Source organism: Saccostrea cucullata, unplaced genomic scaffold, assembly GCF_032062105.1.
Source record: "Saccostrea cucullata isolate Sc308-1 unplaced genomic scaffold, CSIRO_AGI_Scuc_v1 ctg773, whole genome shotgun sequence".
NCBI lineage: Eukaryota > Metazoa > Mollusca > Bivalvia > Ostreida > Ostreidae > Saccostrea > Saccostrea cuccullata.
In genome coordinates this window covers 301,084-327,205 of record NW_026928493.1, presented here as the reverse complement: position 1 = coordinate 327,205, position 26,122 = coordinate 301,084, and the positions used below count along the sequence as shown (strand labels likewise).

Genomic DNA, 26,122 nt, shown 5'->3' with positions numbered 1-26,122 from the left:
GAGAAATAGAACAATGTAAGAAACATTTCACCTCTGATTTTATTTTACTTTTAGTGTGATTTCAATAAATCCTGGTGCAAGTATAATAAATTTAAACTAAAACATAAAAGTATACTTCTACAGTTTTAAATTGATTAGAAAACATCATGAATAAACAACTCATCAATATATAAAACTGACCTTGTTTTCTTTTTGGGGGAAAATAGACAAACAGAAGACAAGCGGTATTCACTTGACAGATGTCTGACATTTTTCTGGTGGAAGCAAATTGGATGTATAGCTTTAATTTGGTGAATTATTACATTAATTTTAAAAATCTTTCACTGGAGTCTGCATAATTTCAAGAAAAAAACATAGGTAATCAGAGATTAAAAAAAAGGCAAAGTACACAATTAACCAACAAAAAGTAAACATTCAAAAATGAAAATATTTTTAAAAGCAATTTAATATTACATAAAAAATTTAAACTACTTCTAATTCATGTCAAATAATGAAGCAAATTTGAGAGTTATCTCTTGATAAAAAAAAAAAGTTTTTGGTAGACAACTTTCAATGTAATTTTTACACACAGAATTCAATTTTAGTTGAATTCATTTCAGATCAATTTTGCTATTTTCAAACCATTCTGTATGCCATCTTGCCTGACATCAACACTTGTTATTTTCCTTTTGCATGAAACTTCAGAATCAAACTCCACATCATAACTCAAGTCTGTTAATATTTTTGTTGGTCTTGTTATAACATTTAATTCACCTTCTTCAGTGATTTTTGTTCCCTCCTGGAAAATTTGTGTAGATGTTTGTTCACTTTTTGTTCTGTTATCAGAAAAGGGTTTGAGATTTTGTTCAACTGGAATAGTTCTGCATTGTCCATAAACCTCTTCTTTAATGAATATGTTCTTGCTTTCATTTGATTCCACACTATGCACAGGAAAATTAATTTTAACCTCCTTAGTTCTGCATTGTCCATAAACCTCTTCTTTAATGAATATGTTCTTGCTTTCATTTGATTCCACACTCTGCACAGGAAAATTAATTTTAACCTCCATCGAGTGTTTATCACTGATTTCAGTCCCTTCTTCCTCCTTTTTTACCTCAGATTTAATACTTACACACTCAACAGTAGGAATCACAAACTTGTGTGGATCCTTCACATAGACATTTAATTTCTTTTCTTTATCAGTATGCATTGATTCCAAAAGAGCTTCTGGTCCCTGGAATTTTGGGATTGTAATATCAAGTAATTTGCATAACTGTAACATCACTTCATCTACATATTCATGAACTTTTAATGTAGCTTTGTTGTCATGCTTGGTTGGCTGTAGATTCACAATAACCAATTTTCCACCCTTTTTTCTGGAGGCCAGTGGAAGGTTTCCACTGGGAACAATTTGCAAAGAAGTTCCAAGTGTAAGATTTAAGTCAGCTTTCCTAAAATGCAAATTGAAAATAAAATCCCCAGTTCATAAATAATATCTAAAAACATGTATATTTCGTAGATTTCTTTACAAAAATTTCAATAAAGATTTGTTTTTTTAACCTGCTTTAGTTAAAGCATGAAGAGATGACAAAAAGTATTATAGTTTGATTGACATTGAGGTACATTATCATATCAATCACTGAAATGAAAAATTATTCCAAAAAATAAAGTTTACCCCCGTTAGTTGTGAAGTTTACAATATTATATCAATTCAGTGTAGTTAATTGGTTTTATTCTTGAAATTGTTCCCTTCATTTTACTGATTTTGTTCAATATCTTCTGTGCAAAAGGGACGTAAAAAGAAAAACAATAGGAGTTTGGGATTCCTTGGGGGCCTGGATACAGTTGCATTGTTTTCATTATAAAATTCTATGCTTATTCAACATGAATATAGAATTTAACAACATTTTTCTTTACATCACATCAAACATCTGTTTTTGTGAACAGGGCACTCTGTTATTCTTCATGTTTAATGTTTATTGTTTCACCAGGTGTGTTAATTTGTTAAGCTCTGCACACATCACTGAGCACGGACTAATAATACTTGTGAAATGGTTTTGCTTTCTACTCTGAATTTTTCTGAGTATGATATGAATATTTTTTATCAGCACACAACTAAACTTACACTTTTCTAATGTATCACGGCTGAAAACGACTCATAAATAGGCATACACCATTTCCAATATTTTATCTAATCAACCAAGGTATACTCTTCACATTCGTTTATGGCACGCGAAATTCACAAAAATGAGCTAAACATAGTTTCACAGTTGATAAACTAGGTTTATCAACTGTAAACTACAGTTTAAAAACCGTGAAGTATAGTTAACAATTCATTAACAATAGTTTTCATCTGTAAAACTATATTTAATGGTTGTTAATTATAGTTTATGAATGCTAATCTAAGTTTATCTGTCTGTAATAACACGTTAACAATAGATTTTGAGAAACATAGATTCACATCTGTAAACAATAATTTACAATCGTGAACTATATTTAAGAGTTGCTAATCATAGTTTCACAAATCGTGAAACTATATTTATCAGATTGTTAACTATAGTTAAGAGTTGTAAACCATAATTTACAAATCGTGAAACTGTACATGTATTTATCAGATAATCTATGTTTTGCAATCACAAATGACTGTTTTCAGTGTTAAGTATAGTTTACAGTTCTGAAACACAGATTATCGCGTTAACTATGGTTTACAGATGTAAAATATAGATTAACGTTGTTAACTATAGTTTACAGTCCATTAACTATAGTTTACAACCGATAAACCTAACCTAGTTTATCGACTGTGAAAACTAGGTTTAGCTCCTTTTTGTGAATTTGGCATGCCATATTCGTTACACCTGACTACTTTATTATCAGATGCTTTAGGTATAAGTACTTCTCACTGGTAAATATAAACTACTTTACTACAGTAATTACGAAATATTTCAAGAGGAAAATACAGAACATTCGGAAAAAATTGAAAAACAAATATTTATTATTGCAAATTTTCTAATCGCCATGTGGGCTACTTGAATGTAATTTTAAGTCGCCCACATGGAATATTAGTCACAAATTGCGAGTGGGCGACTGTTAATTTCAAACTCTGTTATTATATTTAAGCATGAAATCCTTTCACAACATATAAGTCATATTATACTAAAAACTTCAGAAAATATTAACTTCAAATCTCTGTCCAGGCTTCTTTAACAGGGGATTTAAAGGGAATACCAGATAAACAAGGGATTTACATCATTATAGGCAAGGTAATTCTCTGGCTCCCTAGGTCATGGGTACCCCATTATTGTAAAATGTAGTGTATTGCAAGGTACCAGCTATGATACTCAGGCCTACTAAAGTTTTATGAAGTGCTGATCAACTACAAGAAAACACTTTACTTTGCATGTAGGTCTGCCAACTCCAGGTCTCTGTCAGGCAGGGAATCCTCCCAATCCAGGATTGTGTCTCGGAGACGCCCCCTGAAACAATGTACAGGTCAATAAGTACAGGTCAATATCTATCAGAATTGTTTTTATTCCCTATGAAACACTGTATAGTGCTGGTCATTATCTATGATATCAGACTTGTTTTTATTCATGAGTATGTTGCTTTAATATATCTTTATGTTCAATTACAGGCCTCTATGCCTCCTCAACAAAATGTTCCAGACAGATTAACCAATATTAAATATTTCTTCTTCATTACAATAATTTTGTTGTTATATTGCATGATTATAATCATTACAATCATAAGTTTGATTATTCATTGTCCACCTTTAAATGCCTTTAATAGAAATTTATAGACTTATAACTAGGCTGTCGATTGTCTGTTGGGATATTCACGTCATACAAGTACATCTGATTTTTTTTCACAGATTACTGGTCTAGGTCAAATAATTAACTGTGTAACTTTGTTTAGAACTTTGCATTAATAAAATGGAAAACTGTTTTAAACCCAAATTTAGCCTTCTGTGATATTCGTGTTTCATATGCATAGAATAACTATGCCAGTGATTTACCACAGGAATTCAATATAAAATGGTCACCCATGTGGCGCAGTGATTAGAGTGTCTGCTCTAGAGTCGCGAAGTAAGGAGTTCATCCTGAGGTCAGGGGTTCAAATCCCATTGTGGGATGTGAAGACCAGTCCTTCGGATGAGACAGTATAATCTAGGTCCTGATGTTGGCATGAAAAAGATACCTCCCTGTTCATTGGCCTTGAGTGTTGAGTATAGGAAAAATATTTGCAGCTCTCCACCGAAAAGTGTTGGTGTCTCCATATATGAGAGAAAAATTCTCGAGAGGGACATTAAATAACAAAAAATCAATCAATCCATATAAGATACAAAACTAACAATTATATTATTAATACTTTTTTGACTGAAGTCATTCTGTGACAAAGGGAGGTTATACAATGAAATTTATTTTTCTATCTAATCAAATAATCCATATTAAATATAAAAAAATTAGTTTAAATTGAAATTTTACCTGCATTTCCTGTCTCCTGTTTTGATGAACAAGCATGGATTTCCTGTTGGCTTTAAACCCATGGTGGCTACAGCTGAACTGTTTATAAACTACACAGAGAAGGGAAAAGAAATATAAACATCATACCATAGAAATTTTCGAAGAGTTTGTTTGTACCAGTTCAAATCTCCATTCATAGAGACGCAGAGGACTATGTAAAGTTTGAGAAGATTAAGAAAAAATCTATAATTGAATAAAAATTGTGATACCACAGAATTTTGACTCCCTGGAAAAAAGGTACCTTTACAGTACCTGTTTATGATAGAGCTATTCACACTTGCCTGTGTTCCACATTTATCACATTCCTCTACAAACATGTTCCCATGGAGCTCAGACAGCCTGTTTCTGGGAAAACCTGATCTGACATGTAAGCCATCAACATTCTGTGTAATTACATACTTGACAATTCCTAAAAATATTTAATTATTGAATTATATATCCCATAAAGGAAGTACAAAGACATGCAATTTTTATGAAATCAATCCACAGGAGATATCCTTGCACTATTTTTACCTGCTCTCTCTAAAGCCACAAGTGCCATATGAGTTAGAGTTGGCCTGGCATTATCAAAAGTCACATTTACTTGTGGTTTTTCTCCCTTCTGCTCCAAAGTCCATACACCTGTAACAAAAATTTTAAAATAATTAATGCTCTAAATGTAATTTTGAAAATTCACCAGAACATTAATCAATTTCTCAGAGGGAGAATGTCTGCATTGATGTCCCTTTGCTGATACCTCTGGGTCCACGGAAATCCGGGATTCCAGCCGCGGTGCTGATGCCTGCCCCCGTGTGCACAACCAAGTGTCTGCTTGACCTTATCATGTCTGCCAACTGTCCAACTTTGTCTGCTACTACCTCAGAGGGATCAAACTTTTCTGCTTGGCCACATTTACCTTTATGTTCATATGGAGATAATCCATCAGAGTAATTGACAGACATTTTCTTCTGAAAAAAAAAAGAACACCATTTTTTTGTGTCAGAAAAAAATTCTACAGCATCTACTTCACTCATTATTTCTTATTTTTCAATTTGTGACATGATAGAGGTGTTTTTCTTTGAAGTTTACTGTTCTGTATTAGCAATACAGATTGGGACTATGGGCCTTATCCATTACTGTTTATCACTTGATTACATCTTCCCCATGAAATTGTCAAAACTAATCTGACCGAATCTTACATTTTCCTTGGAAAATATATACTGCGGATGCTTACTCCCCGTCAGGGCCTCATCTACAGAACGCTGGCAGAAGTTTGGATGCTGCACAGCTATAAAGTGGGCAGAGCTATTTTTCTTTGATTGATCGTGTCACAAATCATTAAGAGAACTCAACAGGTTCTGTATATACAAATTTGGGGGTGGAGACTCATCCTATGCACTCGTCCATCCCAAATTTGTATCTACGGTACAAAATCCATCTTGTTCTCTAAATAATATACACAGTATTCCTCATCAATCATATGAATAATATGTTTCAGCAAGTCAAAAAATGACATCATTTTGACCCATATTCACAGGATCATGGCAGAACACCGAATTTCTCTGAACTGGATTTCGTGTTTGACTCTGTCACTTAGAATCTTCCGACTTACCAGTTACTGAGCTTGGTAAATGAAAAACAAAAGCTGTTAGCAGAAAAGTAGAAAAACGTAACATTCAGACATTGTAAGGGCCTAAGAGTAGGGGGTTCAGGTAACCCGTCTTACCTATGTAATCGTGCCATTTAAACACAATTTATCAATGTTTATAAACATAATTTTTGCATTATTATTCATATTTATCTAGAAATTAAATATAATGATTTTTTTCTACATTGTTTGAACTTTCGTATGGTATGTGTGTTATGTCATTTTGAAGAGTTTGCATTAAAAATTAACCCGGCCGAAGTTGTGCTAAAATTGAATACGGGGTTTCCCCTTTGATGCATGGCACTGTAGTTTTGTCTCCGCGGCGTTGATAGCGTCATTTTGATTGGCTTTCCGGGAGGCGATTTTTAAGTAATTAATGACATTGACCTATCACAGGAAAGCTTACATTTTGAAGATCAACATTGTTAATGTTGCATCTCAATGCAATGTGCAGAAGTTGATGCATTTTCGTTTCAAAGGAAAGAAGTCAATTTCTTTATGGTAAGTAATCGAAATATTTTTATGCAACATACACTATTAGAAAGCTGAGAAAATTTCCTATCTCAATATTATGGTTTTGTAATAATTTCGGAAAATAATTCACCCGGATTTACAATCAAAAGTCGCCACCCCGACGCAAATTTTGAACAGTTTCTATGTACCTTTAAATTCATGCACACTTTTGTATCGTAAAACCACAAAAGAAAATAGAAATGCGACATTAAATAATATTAGGATCGACTTATTGGAAAAAAAATCTATGAAAAAAATATCATTTCCTACAATGTACTACACATAAACAGGGAGCTATAAACGGTCCCTGATATAAATGTACAAATTTAATTCTGTTGCCAGGATTTCCTCTAGATTCTTAAATACATATAATGTACGCCACTGTGTAATAACTGAATAATCCGAAGTTCTTCTAACTAGGCCCTATAAAAATATTTTTGTTATTAACATGATACTTTGTGGTTATTTTCTTTTTCAGCGAGTATAAACAGTCAGACTTCGGGAAAATGCGAGAATCATTCCATATCATGATCATGGTACCCGCCGGTAGTAGCAGATGTCATTCAACTTTTCCAGGAAGCATGGATAATTTAGACTGAATATATACAATTATTGATTGAAACCGAAAATTTTATATCATGTATTTTAAAGATCGATCTATACAAATTTTAAATAAAGTTGTGAATTAACTGTAGTGAATTTTTTTCCCCCAATCTTTGCCATTTTCATATTAATATTGACAGCTTTCTTCTTTGTGATGTCCAGACAGAACTCTGACTTTTAATGAGCATATTTGATTAAGATCACTATTTTCATAAATCTTTTAAAAGTAATAAATTGTTAAGAATTTATAAAATTTCATTATTTTTTTCCTAACTTAGATTTTGAAAGCATTTTATCAGAAAGACTATATCGGCCATTTTCAATATTGGTGGCCATTTTGGATATTTTGCTGCCATCTTGGATAATTTTTACCTGGCATGAAAACAGAAGATTAGGGCTTGCATAGACCTTTCCGAAAATATATAGTTTGTCATACTTCCAAATAAAATTAGACTTGTTACTTAAAAAACTACCTAGATTTAACGGATTTTTCTTCCTTTTATGTGCCATCAATAGGTACCCTTTAATAGTTAAATTTCCTTACATCATGTACATAAAATAGCAGTATTCACGACATTGATAATTTCATAACTTCTGTTCTACTTGGAATTTTTTCACCAAGTAAAGTTTTTTATATTTCTGAATGTGTCCATGTTTGTGCTAGAATATATTTATTTGAATATTTCTCATCGAAAATTTATACCTGAACCCCCTACTAAGAGACAAAAATATAAATCAAAGACATCTCTGCATGACAATGGCAAAATCATCAATCCATGATTTATTTGCTTCTGTTTCCATTCTTACATCAAAACAACCATACAGGCCTTAAACATGCTAAATAGGCCTATTTGAGATGATTATCCCTAGATAGAATGTTCTATCGTTAAAATGATATTGTCCTACGGACCCGGTGGTGAGGGCCTGTACCGAGACACAGGGTGCGTTCACAGTTCTGCCGCTGGTAGACAAAAGTTGCCGTTGGTAAAATTAATTACCATTGGCATGCCACTGGTACCAATGTTTTTTGCCAATGGTATATTTTTCTGCAGACAGTCTAGAGTGTGGTTAGTGTTGGTAAATGACGTCACAGCTAGTTATCGACATGGCAACAAGCTAGAAAGACTGGGATCCCGGATTTACAATGATATAAACGATTTTTCCTCTAATCCTTTTTAACAAATCATGCCAAAATCACATAAAAATCATATCAAACACTTATATTCATGATTTTGAAGTATGATTTAGACATGATCCTTTAAATGGATTATACAAATACAAATACTTTATTGGCACAAACACAATTACAATAATTGGCAAAGGCCCACTGAACAACATTAAATAATGTTTACATATTTTTTCAAGAATTGTCAAGTAATTGACTTCTAAGATCAAAACAGTCTCTGATATATTTAACAGTAACTTTCAAGACTTTTTGTATATTACTGTTTATACATAATTGTAGCATATATTTCTCATTGCTAAGATTAATATTTTTCTTTGTTATGTTATAAATATTACTAAAGAATGCGTTTCTTAGCTTAGAGTAAGAATTACAGTGAAAAAGAAAATGTATTTCATCCTCAATCACACCAGTATTACAAACATTACAATATCTTTCATTTCTTGATGTGGAAATATATCTACCACTTTCTATTGCAAGTTTATGTGCGCTTAGTCTAATTTTACTAAGAGAGGATCTCTCAGATCTTTTTTTGAGTAAATCAACATAGGGACTTCTTTTTCCTGAGTATACTTTCTTGAAGAGATCAAGTTTTTCTGAACCAAAGATTTTTGATGTTTGCTCTTGAGTGCACTGATCTATGATTCTTTGTTTAATGTTTGGTAAAAGGTGTTGGATGGAACCTGTATATTTTGTAATGTTAGAGAATCCAAGATTATCAAGAATAGAAAATAATTTCTTAGTCCAAGAATTACAGTTAATTGTGGATTGGTAAAGTTTAAAGGCCAAAGAATCAGAAGTTTTCAGGTGATTCCAATATTTGATACTTGAGAGGGAAATTTTGGACCAAAGTGGTAGTCTTTTAAGTTCTGCTAAACAACCAGCATTGGATGTTTTGCAGTGCACTCCAAGGATGTCTTTAATGAATTTTAAGTGAAAATTTTCAACATTTGAAATATCTTTGGATGAGAGATCCACTCCCCATATTTCACTACAATAGAGAAGAACTGGAAGTACGATAGCATCTAAGAGTTTTTCTAAAAGTTTACATGGGTTATCAAATCCAATAATTCTTTTCATTTTAAAACATGCTTTTCTGGCCTTTTCAATAAGCACAGCTGTTGCTAAATTAAACTTCCTATTACATTTCATCATAATACCTAAATAACAGTATCTTGGTACAATTTGTATTGCATTACCATTAAAACTAAATTCATTTCCTTGATGCTTGCCATTTGAATTAAATATCATAACTTTAGATTTATCTACATTAACTTGGAGTTTCCAATTTGAGCAATAGTTACTGAGAATATCAAGACTGGTTTGTAAACCGCTTTTGCTTTCTGAGAAGATTACAATATCATCAGCATATAACAGACAATTTACATGCATATTGTTTACTTGTACAGGATCACAATTTCCATTTTTTAAGTCATGGACAATACCATCAATAAAAACATTAAAAAGTGTGGGGCTTAAGACATCCCCTTGTTTGACACCACACTCAGAATTGAATACATCACTTAATCCATCAGAAAATTTGATTCTACTCATTGTATTACTATACATTGAAAATAAAATATTGAACATTTTTTGGGAAATATTACATTCAAGAAGTTTATAAAATAAACCTAATCTCCATACAGTGTCAAATGCTTTTCTAAGATCAATAAAAGCAGCATAAACCTTTTTGTTTTTGTAGTGGTCAATTATTGTTTTTATTGAGAATAAATGGTCTGATGTTCTACAATTTTCCTTGAAACCAATTTGGTTTTCACTTATCAGTGATGCAGAGTTTACAAATTCAAGTAGCCTAGTATGTATTATTCTGTTGAAAAGTTTTCCTAGATTTGAAGTAATTGATATACCTCGGTAGTTATTAGGATCGAGCCTATTACCCGACTTATACAGTAAAACTAAGTAGCTCTCATTCCAACTTTTTGGGAATATACCAGAATTAAGTATAAAGTTAAATAATTTTTCAAGAGGTTTCAGCATTACAGATCCCCCATTTTTTAACATTTCATTTGATATCATATCTATAGAAGAACTCTTTCCATTTTTCAGGGATTTAAGGGCATTCCTTATTTCAGCGACAGTAATTTCTGGTTCAAGGAAATGGTTATGATGTAGTTTTTCTTTCAAGACATGAAATTTATCTATTATACTTTTATGAAAATTATTGTGATTGTTGTCAGCTTTGTTAAGTTTCTTAAAAAACTGATAAAATTCCTCAGGATGAACATCATGAGATGAAATTTGTCCAGTATTGATTTTATCTAATTTATTGAGTAATTTCCAGAATGACTTTGGATTTTTATTAATATTGTTGTTAATGTCATTACATATTGTGTTTCTGTAATTTTGCTCCTCAAATTTATATAATCTTCTGTATTTTGCCTTGTATGTATAGAACATTTTCCTATATTCTCCATTAAAAGGGTTCTTGTTTACAAGTTTTTCATAATTTTTTACTGTAATTCTCAGATCAGAACATGACTGTGAGAACCACGGTTTTTTCTTATTTTTACGAGTTTTATGCCTAGGTCCTCTCTTAATAAGTTTAGTCGATATTTTTGCACATTCAACAAGTATTGAGCTGAAGGCTTTTGAAATGGAATCACTATCAGAAAATTCATCCCTCAAAAATTCTGAAAATTTAATTTGGAATAGTTTGCTGTGAATATTTTTAGTGTAGGATTCTATTGCATCATTATTCCACAAAAACTTTCCAGGAACTGGTTTTAAATTATTTGAGTTATTTGAGTTTGGTTCTGAACAGAAGCTGTCGAATATTGCACAACTAATTGGACAATGGTTTGATAGGGAAGTAAAATCTAGTACTTCAAAATAACCAATTGAATTTAGAAAGTCTTTTGATACAAGACAATAATCAACTAGACTGCAACCATTATAGGTTATACAGGTGGGTCGACCTGTTAGATCACCTGTTGTTCTACCGTTTAAGATTCGTAAACCCGATTCTTTACAAAGGTTCAGAAGATTTTTGCCACTATTGTTAATGTGCTTGTGGTCAAGATTATTTCTTGACAAAATTTTATCTGGTTGATAAAGAACATCATCTGAATTAATACGTTCAGAATCAAATATAACAAAATCAGGTTGGGTATTGGTGTAGGCATTGAAGTCACCTTGAACTATTACGTCACCGTTTCTACTATATTTTACTATGTCACTTAGTAAAACTGAATATATTTGTTCAATGTCATTCACATTGCCATTAGAATATTGGGGAGATATATAAACTGCTGCAAGATAAATATCTCTTTGTAATCTAAAGAAACTTTGATCAAGTTTGATCCATAAAATATCTGGATGACTATTGTTAATTGGTATAATACCACTTATAATTGTAGGTTTTGCATAAATATGTATTCCACCGGAATATCGTCTTGCCTTTTTATGTTTTTTTCTAGAGCTTGAGTGAACTAAAATGTGATTGGGAAATGCACTGCCTTGATTTGTTTCACCTAACCAGGTTTCAACTAGGCTAGCTATGTGAAATTGTGACAACTGCTCTTGAAATAGGGGGTCTTGGATTTTTTCACTTGAAAGACCCTCTATGTTCCACATACCCAACTTCAAAAAATTTGAATTATTTGCAACATGTTTGGAATATTTTTTCATGGTGTAATATTAGAGATAAAGGATACTGGATTACTCATTTTGAAATTATAGTACATATATTTATATATATATATATATATAAAAAAAAAAAAGATGATTTTATCGACATAGAAGCATGTCTTCTAAGATTACGAATTTAAGAAATATTCGTATAATAGTAACCACATTATACTTATTAAGTAATACATCAGTAAAGTATACAATTATGTGGTTTATGAATTACACTAAACAATAAAATGGATAAATGGTAGTATTAACTACATTAGTAACTGTAGATTGAAGCAAATTCTAGTGCACATAGATCAGTTTGATATCAAAGTTGAAAACCATATCTAAAAGCGTACTAAAAATTACAAATATAAAAGTATTAATTGAAACATCATTTCTTATATAAAACTCATAGATATGGCAACTAAAGAAGTGTGATTCTAATGTGGTTTGTTTGTCGGATACGAGTCTGCCATGATTTTCTTGCGATTCTGGCATGTGCCAATAACTTAGAAGACAAAGAAATCTAAAATTCAGTATTACCAACGTCTCCATTGGACTCCCATTGGTAACATTGGTAAAATTGTTACATTTGTATGCCAATACCCGTTCAGGGTTTATTGGTACAGTTGGTACCATTGTCAAATTATTGTACCAATGGTATATTGAAAGTTGGTACTAATGGTAGAACTGTGAACGCACCCTATGTTAGATTATTCTAACTAGATTATCCCCAGTTTATAATAGCATCCGTCCACATTTCCTCGGACAAAATCTAAACACTTAACCAGTTACACTTTTAACCAGTACTTACAATGACCAGTTGCTGATAAACAACAGATAAATCTCGTTCCTGCAAATTAATCTACAGGCTAGGTAAAACATTTTCTAAGCATTGTAAGCATCTTTGATGTCCCTGGATAAATTCAAAATTGATTTTTGATGTTGAGTTTTCTAAATGTAAAACCAATATCGTTGACGTTAAATTTCCGATATAACCTTAATTGTTGGTCCCTTAATAAATGCTTTTAATAATTTTCATTTTTGTCATGGAAACCTTAAAGCATCATAAAAACATAATTACTTTTGTACCATGTGTTTGTTGCATAATACGAAATGTTAATTGCACGAAAATATATTTCTGAAGCAATCGGAACACCACTCGGCCTTTTCCGTCTCGTTTTTTCTTGACTTGACGGAAAAGGCCGAGTGCTGTTCCGATTGTGCATATAAGTAACGCCCCCCCCCAATTCAGAGTAAAAATAATTACGGTGGGAGAACAGTCCCCGTTTTAAAAGGAAATGGATGAACATTCCGCACGAATTTCCATTCTTATGTTGATACGATATATCCCAGTGAGCTTGAAATAAAAGATACCATAGGATCTGACACATCTGTATTCTATATTTATAGATATTTTGAAAAAGACGTTCATTGTAATCTAACAACAAAGCTTAATGACAAACGAGATTACTTTAACTTTTCAATCGTCAACTTCCCTTACTTATGCAGCAATATACCCTCATCGCCTGTATACAGGGTTTATATATCTCAGTTGATTTTATACGCAAGAGCATGCTCTACGTTGAACAGTTTCTAAAACGAGGTTAGTTATTGTCAAACAAGTTGCTGAAACCAGAATATCAGCAGTCTCGTTTAAAGTCATTCGTAAGTTCTATGGTCGATACAATGACCTTGTCAGCAAATATAATTTATCATTGAGTCAAATGCTGACTGACGTTTTTCATACTAATTGTTGGTCAATTATTTATATGTACTGAATTGACGACGGATTTCTCCATTATTTCCCGATAATGACAAGAAGCATACGGCGGGTGTGACCGGTCAGCAGGGGATACTCACTCTTCCATGGCACCTGATCCCACCCCTGATGTTATATGGAGATCCGTGTTTGCTCCGCTCCTATTTTGTATTGTTTTATGGACTTATCAAAGTGAATACTGTTCACGATCTTCATATCCTTCTCCATACATTTCATGAAACCTGGTGTTAGGTGTATTTAGTTATACTGACTTTTATATTTAGGTTTAAGGGGGGACCTATGTCCGAAAAGTCTTTGTGTGAAATTTTCAAAACTTTGACATTTCTTTCCTGACCACTTGCTCTTAATTTTTAGGTATTAAAAACAATACCTTTATTTGCTTATTTTTACACAGGAGCACGTGCAAAAACAGTGTAAAATGCTAAAAATAGATTATTTTCAGACATTCTTGTTCTACTCCAAATATGCGCAAAAAAGAACCAAAAATGTCAAATCACATTCGAAATCAACATGTATTCAATTTATATGACTCGTATCTTTAAAACGAAGGTAAATTCATTAAAATCTATTTCGCAAGAAAAATTATAAAGGCGCACAATCTACGTATCACCCCGTTTTTTCTTGTCGTATTTTTTACAATTCCGACATGCATTACAGGTAATATCTTAAAAAGTCTTTGTATGAAAATGTTGTAATTCGAATATTTTTAAAGAAACGATTCATCTTTTTATTTTAACAAAGAAAAAAGTATACCTTTTTGATAAAATAAACGAGAAAAATGACATTTTCTTTTATTTTAGTACTCTTGTGTCATAAATTTTGACCTTTCTGCACTAAAATAAAGGTAAGTAAACACTGACAAACATCAGAATATAAAATTATTTTGCGAAAGACGAGTATTTTGTTTTGATTTAGAAACCATTTAAACAGATTCATTCTTTTCTTCTTGATTCTAATCATTCTGCCCCCCCTCCCCCATTTCCCCATCAACAACGAACACCTATTAGAATCTAGGAATGACTTTATACAACAAAATCTGCATGTACTACAAATCAATAAGCAAATAAACGTACAAGCACATTTCTAAATTTTTTCTTAGTTTTATCCAGAAAATACAATTAATGGTTAACATAAAATTAAACATATTTCCCTGATTTAAGCCGCTTTCTTTGCTGAATTTTATCTTAAATCTTTTGCACTTATATATATCAGCATATCATCGGGGTATTTCTTCACAACTTAAAATGCTATGAATTATCTACCAAAGGAAGAGAATTCTAATATTAACAAACTCTATAAATAAAATAAGACTGTAATTAATGATGAATTAATTTTCTTTTTTGTAAATTGTGTATGTTATTGATTAATAAAAATGTTATTCCTATATCACTATTGCAAAAGTCAACAGGTAAAAAACAAACGTCGATATTGTGACGTCACATAACGCTGCTTTGACGTAGAACGACATAGGTCCCCCCTTAAAGAATGAAACATTTTACATGTAGAAGAAAATATGATTTTTAAAAACGAAGTTACATCAATTAGGTACAATATCAAAACAACCTTTATTTATCCTATACTGATATCAAAATGAAAAAGGTTGTAATACTAAAATTATCCGGCCACATATGGAATCAAAATAAATAAATCTCGAAGATAAAAACAAAATGATTACTTTAATCTTCAATTCAAATGAAACGAATATAAAATAGATAATACAATGTACCTATTTACATTTCATTGGCACTTATGGAATTCATAATTTTTGTTTTTAAACTCCAACAAATGTATTTGCAAGTTTTATCTCATTTGCGATCATTTAATACAAAAATGGATGGAAATGACATAAATTTATTGGGTGCATAATGCAGTGTATGTGTATAAAACTATATACAATGTATATTTTTCGAAGCCAGCGAACAGAGTTTATAGAAATTGCACATTTCCCAGCAAGACAATTCATCAAAATGAATTTTTAAGCTAATACTACAATATATAAATATACAAATGAAAACCATGAGAGACAAGGCAAGATTTTTTCTGAAATTTCATATAGATATCGTCATCTCACCGTGCACATTAAAAGTATTCAAGAGAAATCACGTGAAATATACTTCTTTAAAATAACTTTTCAAATTAATATAACGCTCAACAAGATCAATATGTAAATTGGTATAAAATGACAAATCCAAGATATAATTGGTTTCAACGATACGTCAATTGAACATTGTGATATATTTACAAGGCACTAACTTTGATTCGGTGTATACCTGTGTAACAAAATACATCAAACAAACAAAGGCAAACAATCGAAACAAAAATAAGAATGAAAATATACTTCGAACTCTTTGCATTAAGTCTATAGAGGAATAATATTTTCTTTGACGGTATTCTTATAACATGTGCTGCAGTTGAATAGCCGAGGATGAAGATTGTGTCAGTTTAGGGCTTCCCATGATTACTGCGTATTCGTTCAGTGTCTGCAAAAAGAATACAGAACGGACTTGTACACGAGACTTCTTTATTCTCAACAAAGAAAATTACAATCGTCTCTATACATGCAACATTTTATTCCTAGACAGGAATACATGAACAAACCATTGGAGGTTCCCTGTATTTTTTCAAGAACTGGTGCAGGAAGTTGAATAAAATACCTTATAAATGAGAGCGTATTGTTCCTTGTTTTGCACGATTCCAGCACGCTCTTTTCGCATGTTGCAGACACAACCCAATATATCTACTACCCTCTTGTTTTCGTAGGAGCGCATACAAATATCAATGGCGATTAGAGTCCCTGTCCTGCCTGTACCCGAACTGAGAAAAAAAATTAAAAAATATATACTAAACACGATCGTCGATACATTTCTGCTCTTTACTCGATATGAAAATAATATCTATGGAATTCAGATATCTACGGAAGCCTTTTTACAGTTTTAGGGGCTACCAAAATTACATTTGAATTTGTTATAAAGAATAACAATTTTCTTGATAGTGTTCACTAAATGTCTAGAAAGGTGACCGAATGGCGGAGTACTAGGCTATAAGTGGGTTATGCCAGCATTGTAATATAAGATAGTTAAACTTGTATTGTACTATAAGTGGGTTATGCCAGCATTATATGATAAGTGAGTTATACTTGTATTGTACTATAAGTGGGTTATACCAGCACTGTATTATAAGTGAGTTATACTTGTATTGTACTACAAGTGGATTATACTAGCGTTGTATTATAAGTGAGTCGGACGATTTGAAATCACAAGACTTTACCAAAATCAACAGCTTAAAAACTTACGACTTTTCAACTTTATCCACTATCATTCCCCACGATAAGTTAAAGTCCAGACTTTTCGATATCATTGACAGCTGCTTTTTCAATAAAAATGGAACTCGTAAATTTACTTACCTTGTCATTGGTCATTTGCAAAATTATTTAGTTAAAAACATTCTCATTGTACACACAAGCACTCTGAAGTCGATATCAGAAAGATGCTTGAGTATCTGATTGACAATACATGTATCTATGTTTTTTTTTGGTGACCAGATCTTCCAACAATCTATTGGAAATCCCATGGGTACCAACTGCGCCCCGTTATTAGCAGACATATTTTTGTATTCATATGAAGCAGAAATTGTGCAAAATCTTATACGTGAAAAGAGAAAAAAAAAACACTTGCTGTGGCCTTCAACTCGACATTTAGATAAATCGACGACGTATTGTCAATTAACAATTGTAATTTCCATTCTTATGTCGATACGATATATTCTGGAGAGCTTGAGATAAAAGATACCACAGAGTCTGACACATCTGTTTCATATTTGGATATTTTACTTGAAAAAGACGTTAATGGTAATTTAACAACCAAGTTCTATGATAAACGTGACGACTTTAACTTTTCAATCGTCAACTTCCCTTACTTATGCAGCAATGTACCTTCATCACCTGCATACGGAGTTTATGTATCTCAGATGATTCCGTACGCAAGAGCAAGCTCTATGTATGAACAATTTCTAAAACAAGGTAAATTATTGACAAACAAGTTGATGAAACAAGAATATCAGCAGTCTCGTTAAAGTCATCATTTGGTAAGTTCTAGGGTCGATACAGTGACCTTGTCAGCAAATACAATTTATCATTGAGTCAAATGCTGACTGACGTGTTTCATACTACATGTAATTTTTAGTTCATTATTTATACACTAATTTGACGACGGATTTTTCTATTAATTTCCTGATTATGACAAGGAGCACACGGCAGGTGTGACTGGTCAGCAGGGGATGCTCACTCCTCCATGACACCTGATCCCACCTCTGCTGTTTTGGAGGTCCGTGTTTGCTCTGCTCCTATTTTGTATTGTTTTATGGACTTTTGATCTTGAATACTGGATTACTAGTATTCCAGCATTGTTTATAAGTGAGTTATACTTGTATTGTACTGTAAGTGGGTTATATATCTGCATTGTGGACTATATCTGGATTGTAAGTCATATCTGCACACTAGTAATACTATAAGTGGGTTATACATGTAGTGAAAGATCAATGGGTTATACTTGCATTGTATTATTGGTGTGTTATACCCACAAACTATAAGTAAATTATACATGCAGTGAAGTATAAATCTGTATATAACTATCAATGTTTATTCCTACAATGTACTATCTATGGCTTATACCTACAGTGTACCGTCAGCGGCTTATACCTGCATTATGCTATCAATGGGTTTTACCTGCATTATACTATGTCAACAGGTTATACCTGCAGTGTACTATCAATGGATAATACCTGCATTGCACTATCAGTGGGTTATACCTGCACTATACTCTATCAACGGGTTATACCTGCATTGTACTATCAGTGGGTTATACCTATGCTATCAATGGGTTATACCTGTATTATACTATCAATGGGTTTCACCTGTATTTGAACATCAGTGGGTTATACCTGCAGTGTTCTATCAATGGCTTATACCTGTATTATAATATCAATGGGTCATACATGCAGTGTACTATCAATGGGTCATACATGCAGTGTACTATCAATGGGTCATACATGCAGTGTACTATCAATGGGTCATACATGCAGTGTATTATCAATGGGTCATACATGCGGTGTACTATCAATGGGTCATACATGCGGTGTACTATCAATGGGTCATACATGCGGTGTACTATCAATGGGTCATACATGCGGTGTACTATCATTGGGTCATACATGCGGTGTACCATCAATGGGTCATACATGCGGTGTACTATCAATGGGTTATACCTGCAGTGTACTATTAGTGGTGCCCCACTATCCTCATAATGGACACGTGTGTCTAGGATAAGCTTTATCACTGATATTGGTTCTGGGACAGAATCCACAGGCCAACTTGTGAACCAGAAGTGTCGAATTTCTCTTAAAAGGTTGTTCTACAAAGAACCAAACCACAAAGAACATCACATTTTTTTAACGACAAAATATTATAAAAAGCTAACATTTTCTACACTTCAAACAAAGAAACTCATGGCCCAATCAATCTTTTGCTATTGTATATTATATGTAGGGGAAAAAGACGTGATTTACAACATAATCTAAAATTACCGATTTGTAGTAAAGCACACAGACTTCCTATGCTTTTATGTAAAAACTGTGCACAGCCATTTTAAAATGTTTTTGATAAATTACAGTCAAAATAGCAAAAGCAAATTAGTTATAAAACGAAACAATAGTCTTACATAAACAAAATCACAAGAACAAGCAACCTTACTTCTATATCTTTAACTTCCAGCAATGACATAATGTACTCTTGTCTAACTTCTTTCTTTTTCAGAACAAGTACAATATCGCCGTATCGAACACGTCCATTAATTCCCTCCGTGTCTGGAATATAGTGTGGGTCCCGGGGCTACAATAACAATACAATTTCAAGGTTTTTACTAAAAGAGAGTCCTGAAGAAAATTCTAAATATGGTTACATTGTGCAATTCACAAAATACTTTTTTTTCGAAACAAGATGTCTTATATTCAAAAGCGTTTTAACAAGTGGGGTTACCTTCTCTAAGCATTATTAGTTTGCGCTGCAAGAGAGCACTACCACAGTCATCATGATAAGACTAATTTTAAATAGGAGGCAGGGTATCTTGCTAATTAAGGTAAGATTTTTATATCGAGATCATAGCTTATCCATTTCTGTTTGAAACATATACTTTTTAATGTTGATTTAAGAATTTCTCTGGTGATTGGGAATTAAATCGATAAATAACCAAACCGGCTGCATTTCGTTGACAGCAGTGATCATTATGATGACCCGACACTGTTGTTCCCAAACCATTCTCCAAAAATCTGCAATTGTATTGGGCAGAGGGGCCTGTGTAGCAATATAGGCATGTAGGTCACTTTTGTATCCCTACAAGAAATGGTCAATAGAGGAAATTAGTCTCTACATTGTACAGAGTAATGTTGAACTGTAATCACCGCTAGTAGCTAGTATACTTACTGTGACAAAATTAGCATTGATGTATTCAGAGTGTTCTTCGTGTTCTAATTTCTTTAGCTTAACACGTGAATGTGTTTCTGTAAGAGAAACAATGTTCAGAAAAGAAAATTAAAAAAATAAAACAAAAATTAAAATCATTAATTGAATCATGCATGTATTTAAAATAGCAAAATAGTTATTATATCAGAAGTGTATTATATCTACATTATATTTTTTTCAAGTTGGCAATTCCAACTTTGATTTTTGCTTTTCAAGCTTTAAATTCTAATTAAACGTTTGCAATTCTTATTCTAAAGTTGATAATTCGAAACTAAATCTTGGCTTTTCCTACTTTAAACTAAAAAATTTTAACCCTCAAGGTGGTATGCCCATCTTGAACGCTAGCTTTTTAAACGTAAATGCTGTAACAATATAACACGCATGTAACTCTAGTCTATATGACGTTATTTTTGTAAATGTATAAATTTCAATCAAACTGACTATTGGCTTACGTGGAATTACGTTGGCATATCTGTTTTTATCCTCAGCTCCAATTGGGACACAGGAAAGGCTTGGCATTTCATATGGGAGTTTCTTTAAAAAGATGAGCTTAGCATGTATCGTGTAATTCGAGTTTATCCCATAACAACTCAAAGACTTCAAGGTGTACTATGAGTACATGTACTTACGTCGAATTCCTTGTAGATTTCAACCATATCTCGAGTCATGTTCGACAAATTGTTGAATCCAAGAGGATTTGAGCATGACGAAGTACTCTGCAATTTCAGAAATTTTAACCCAATGTTATTTCTAAATTCTATCTTTTGGGACCTAAATCAAAGCAACTGACACCAGGAAGTAAATATTGAATTCTGAGATAGAGTTACTAGTACCTCCTCATTGTTCTCTAAACCAGGATTCCAAAAACCACTGTGTGGCCTCGACTTTGGAACAGCATTAAGTGCAATGGAATCTAAGCTTCTCAGAGAAAAACGATTGGAGCCTGGGAGAAAGTTCTCTGAACCTTTATTGCTTCTTCTGTGCATCAGAATCTGCATAGAATGTTCAAAATGGTCACCATGTCAAGTGAAGCAGAAGTTTAGATGTGCATGTTATGTTGCAAGTTGAAAAATATGTAAAGAATTTGGTTTTATGGGATATAATTTTTTCAAAACTTTGACGACATTACCTGTAACATAATCAGACAAACACAACAGACGCCCCCGATGATAACAATGATAATGGCAATGGTCATGCCAGAGTTGAGACCTTTGTCTGATTCGTCTTTCTGGTTTTTGTTGACATAGGAGTTGATAAGATGGACATTCACAAGCTATTATAAAAAGTTTCAAATGAATATGAGCAGCAAAGACTTAAAACAAATCCACAATTTTTTTCCCACAAAATTTGGTTGTTTGAAACACTAACCTTTTGACCATATCGAGACTGGGAGGTTGAAAAGCCAGTTCGAAGAAATTCGGAAGAATCTATTGTCAGTTTTACGTCAATCTGTCCTTTAATATCAGTAACGTATAAATCCACAGTAACGATAGTAATATCACCTTTCGGTCCAGAATCAATTCTGTTTTCATTGACTTTGTCGTAACACAACTGATTGATGAACTTAATCTGCTTTTCCTCAAACTTATCCATTTTCCGCCTTATAATCTTTGTCAAGTCTTTCAGGAACGTTGATTTTTCTGAACAGAACTCGTTCAATGTCATACGGAACTGCATGCTAATATACACAGGAGGCACCAATGGCTGTGTTGTGAAAGTATCACCTGGTTTCTCGGGAGGTTTTGGAGTTTCTGTGGGCTTCTTTGTGGTTGGAGCATTAGTTCTTTGTTTTTTAGTTGTGGACCGGGAAAGTGTTGGATACGGTCGTCTTGTAGTTACATTTTTTACTGTAGGACGTGTCGAGATGGTGGTGGTATTTTTGAGAGGACTTTCGAGAGTTGTAAATGTTTGACTGATCTTTGATGATTCTATTGTTGTTATTCGATCCTGCTTTTGTAATGTGGACATATCGTTAGAAGATATTACGTCTATTGTACTATTTTCAATTGACATTGTGGGATATTGGCTTAAAGCAGAGAACGATGATTTAGAACTTTCTTGGCTTACAGTTCTTTCAGATGGCAATGTTTTGGAATAAGCTGCAGTGTGCCCAGGAGATACCGTTCTTTCAGATGTTACGCTGGTGAGAACCTCGGGTATTCTATTGGTTAACTCCCCGTCACTGACAGTGGGATGGGTGCTGCTGAATTGAGAATGCACTGTTTTCCATAGCTTTGTGGTCGAGTTTAAATCCGCTTCAGTATGAGCAAGAGGTAGACGACTGTGTGATATTTCTTCGATATTAGTATGCTGTGTACTAGTAATGCTATAATGTTGGGTTCTAGATTCAGATACAGTTGTTTGAAAATCCACATTTATTTCTTCTGGGACAGTTGGGTAAGTTGGTTCTCTCTCCTCAGCTGTAGCTTGAAAACTTATTAACTTCTCATTTTCTTTTGTAACTTTGTCATTATTTTTTTCCGTTACGTATCCATTAATACTCGAAGATATACTAGTACCCAGGTCCGATGACTCTGTCATCGGTAAAACTGTTGTTGTAGGAGGAACCTCCATTGGTTCTGTTGGAATGTACAGAGTAACATGTGGTACGGGTTCATCGGGTCTCTCTGTCCTTCCACTGATTTCTGGACCAACCTCTGTTGCAGCATTAACTTGTGTGGATTTTTGAAATATGGATTCGGTTGGCTCAGGATTTATTTGTTCTGTTGGTAGCCTGATGGTCATTTCGGGTACCACTTCGGTAGGAGGAAATGTTCTACCTTCGTTGTTTTCTCCTTGATGAGAATTTGTACTCGAATAAATTGGTCGAAATGTTTGAAATTCATCTTTGTTTGTGGAAGAAGTCAATGTAGATCGAGTCCTTATTGGTAGTTCTTCATGTATAACAGACACCTTTCCATTTAAGATTTCTTCGGTTGGAAATATTTCGCGAGTTGTTGATTTCGTAGAGAAATCTCTCACGGTAACCTGGTGAAGCACGGGCTCTTGAGAAAAGTTGGTTATATGCGAACCTTCTTCATGTGAGTTCTGAGTAGTTGTTTGCCTACCAGTATACTCATTTGGTAATTGTCTAGATTCTGGTGTTTGTTGAAGAGGTTGTTCTGTGATTTCGTGTTGATGAGGTGCTTTCTGTGGAAGGGTCATTTCAGGAATATCACCTTTGGTACGATATTTATTCTCTTTGGTATGTAAAGTTTCCGTAACTGTTGTATTTTCATGGCTTAAATAATCAACTGTATTGTTAACGATTTCTATATGTTCAACGTCAGGATTTTCCCCCGAAATGTCTATTGTGGCTAAGGGAACAATTTCTGTTGGTAAGGCGAATGTGCTATGTCTGTTTTCGAGAACATTATCGCTGTTATTTCCTTCATATTTAGCACTCGGTTCCACTACAGTTCCAGAATCAGGATCAATTTGTGGAAAAGGTATGTTGGAATGAGGAGTTTCTAAAGGAGTAATTGTTGTTGAAGAGTTAATTTTTCTTGTGGTACCATGATTTTCTATCTTAATTTCATTATTGTTTAGGTGGAGATCTTGAAGATTAGTATCATTAGCATTCAGAATCTCAGGATTTGGTTCATCTGGCAATCTTCCTCTCTCCGGTCCTTCGTTTGATGGAGCATTTCCCAAAGACAGTGATATGTTTTGTGTTTCAGTAAAAGGGGAAGGTAAAACTGTGCGCTTCACTATGGGGATGAGTTTTTCTTGATTTTCACTTTGTCCAAAGTTAATGTTTGATGATTCATTCCGATCACCAACTTCATTTCTACGACCTAAGACCTCTTGTCCTAAATCTATGTCATTTTTTCTTCCGTGAATTTGAATGATGTTTTGATGGGTTGTAACATTAGTCCCGTTCAAAGAATTCGTCGTAGAATTTAATTCAGCAAGATGTATATGTGTATTTAACTTCTGGTTTGGCACTATATCAGATTCTCTTGATATGTTTTGTGTAACTGAAGAATTCTTTTGCAAATTACTTTTGATTGTCTGAACTAAGACACCTCTTTGATTGGAAACTAAGTTTTCGTTTTGAATTATATCCTGACGTTGTTGTAGCTGAGGTACCGTGTCAATATCCCTCCTCCTGGGACTATTTTGGATGTTGTTTTCTAAGAACGGTGGTAAATATTGTTGGTCTTGAGCACCAACCCTATCCCCGGCGGGATGTACCTGCTGGTGTTCCTGCGATTCTTCAGCATGTGGCTGGTTTCTCTCAAACACTGGGTTTCCTACACATTCTTTAAACACGCACAGTAAATCTGTAATTACCACATAACCTTACAGAGTATGTGAAAAAATTAAATGTTCTTAATTACATTGAGTAAAGGTTTTTTTCTGAATATATCTTCTATACATAATCAATAGTGTAAACAAAACATTCATCAGAAATGTCGTTTATCTATTAACTTATCTGTATGCGAATTTGTTACTCAATAAATTATCGCTTAGTATATAGCCATCTCATTGCCTTAATTTTGATAGAGATAACATCGTACATGAAAGTTATTTTTACATGTATGAGTGAACACCTCGATTAGCAAACTGAAGTGATCTGCATATGAAATTCAGACCAGTTTTAACGGAATGTTATTTCTCGTTGATGTACATATCATAAGTATTTCACATCAGTTCTGTCTTATTCACAATTTATAACTGACCATACATACACACAATAACAACCCAGGTATTGGCGACGGACGGCATCGACAACCACAACTAAAGAAACTCCAGACAGGCATCAGTATCCACCAGCAACATCTGAAAGAATTAATCATTATAGACTATCATCACTTCAAAAGTTCTTGATTTAATTCAAAGTGAGGCTTGCACATTTTTTATTGATTTAAATGTCACAATTTCTTTATATGAAGTTTGAAGTCTCACTCAAAAAAATTGTTCTGCTTCAGACAGTCATTAACTTTTTAAAACTTCTAAATGATTTCCCAATATTAAATCAAGAAAATTCCTTCCATTGTTAATATATATATATGTTATGATAAGAATCTATGTACATGTATTAAGCAATTTAGTGTTTTTAATTTAATTTAATTTTATTTATTCATTTAAGAAAATGCTATCAGTTCAGCTTGATTATTTACTTGTAAGATGCACGAATTTCATTTCGAAGTAAAATTTTTTTTTAAAAGAGTGAGTGAATGTATGTAAAAACATTTAAAAATGGTAATTCACAATTTTCCTCTTATTTTAAGGTATGAAAAACTTTTTATTTGCCTTGAAAAATTCGAATAAAATGTTAAATTTTAACAAGAAAGGTTAGTATACGACCCAGATAAAAATCTGCGCACATACTACTCTATATCTTTTGATACATATTTATAAGTTATAAGATAAGTATATCTGTATGTAGTCAGGCTCCACAACAAATTCAACATATTATATTTTTTCAAAGTAACTTACTTACAGGTCTAAACATATTAGTTTCATTCAACATATTACATATATATTCCGTGACATACTTTGAGGAAAAGACTTCAAATTTTACGCCATATATAATGGATAATATAGCTGCCATTGAGCAAAATCTTTATTCATTTTTTATTTTTAAAGTTCAATATATTTTTTTAAAGTAACTTACTTGTAAACTTTTTAGTTTCATTCATACTCAATAAATATACTGAAATAATAAATATTTACCTTATTAGTTTCAGGGATGGTGGGCCTTTATCGAACTAAAGTTATCACATGATACAGGGAACTTATTTAATGCAGGTCAAAT

General features: G+C 32.9%; 1 protein-coding gene across 1 annotated transcript; it reads right to left on the bottom strand.

Annotated features, from left to right (window-relative positions):
- Window positions 1-548: 548 nt before the first annotated feature.
- On the bottom strand, window positions 549-26,122 carry LOC134277756 (uncharacterized). Its single transcript, XM_062760066.1, has 21 exons — window positions 26,041-26,122; window positions 25,053-25,143; window positions 21,727-24,644; window positions 21,488-21,631; window positions 21,192-21,350; window positions 20,988-21,074; window positions 20,811-20,892; window positions 20,320-20,396; window positions 20,092-20,229; window positions 19,591-19,728; window positions 19,107-19,252; window positions 16,499-16,658; window positions 16,087-16,114; window positions 8,050-8,069; window positions 5,236-5,446; window positions 5,013-5,120; window positions 4,781-4,908; window positions 4,461-4,549; window positions 3,372-3,452; window positions 974-1,430; window positions 549-877 (listed from the first exon to the last, which is right to left on the bottom strand). Exons 2-21 carry the CDS (start codon window positions 25,087-25,089, stop codon window positions 596-598), a joined length of 5,490 nt encoding a protein of 1,829 aa, XP_062616050.1. The 5' UTR covers window positions 25,090-25,143; window positions 26,041-26,122; the 3' UTR covers window positions 549-595.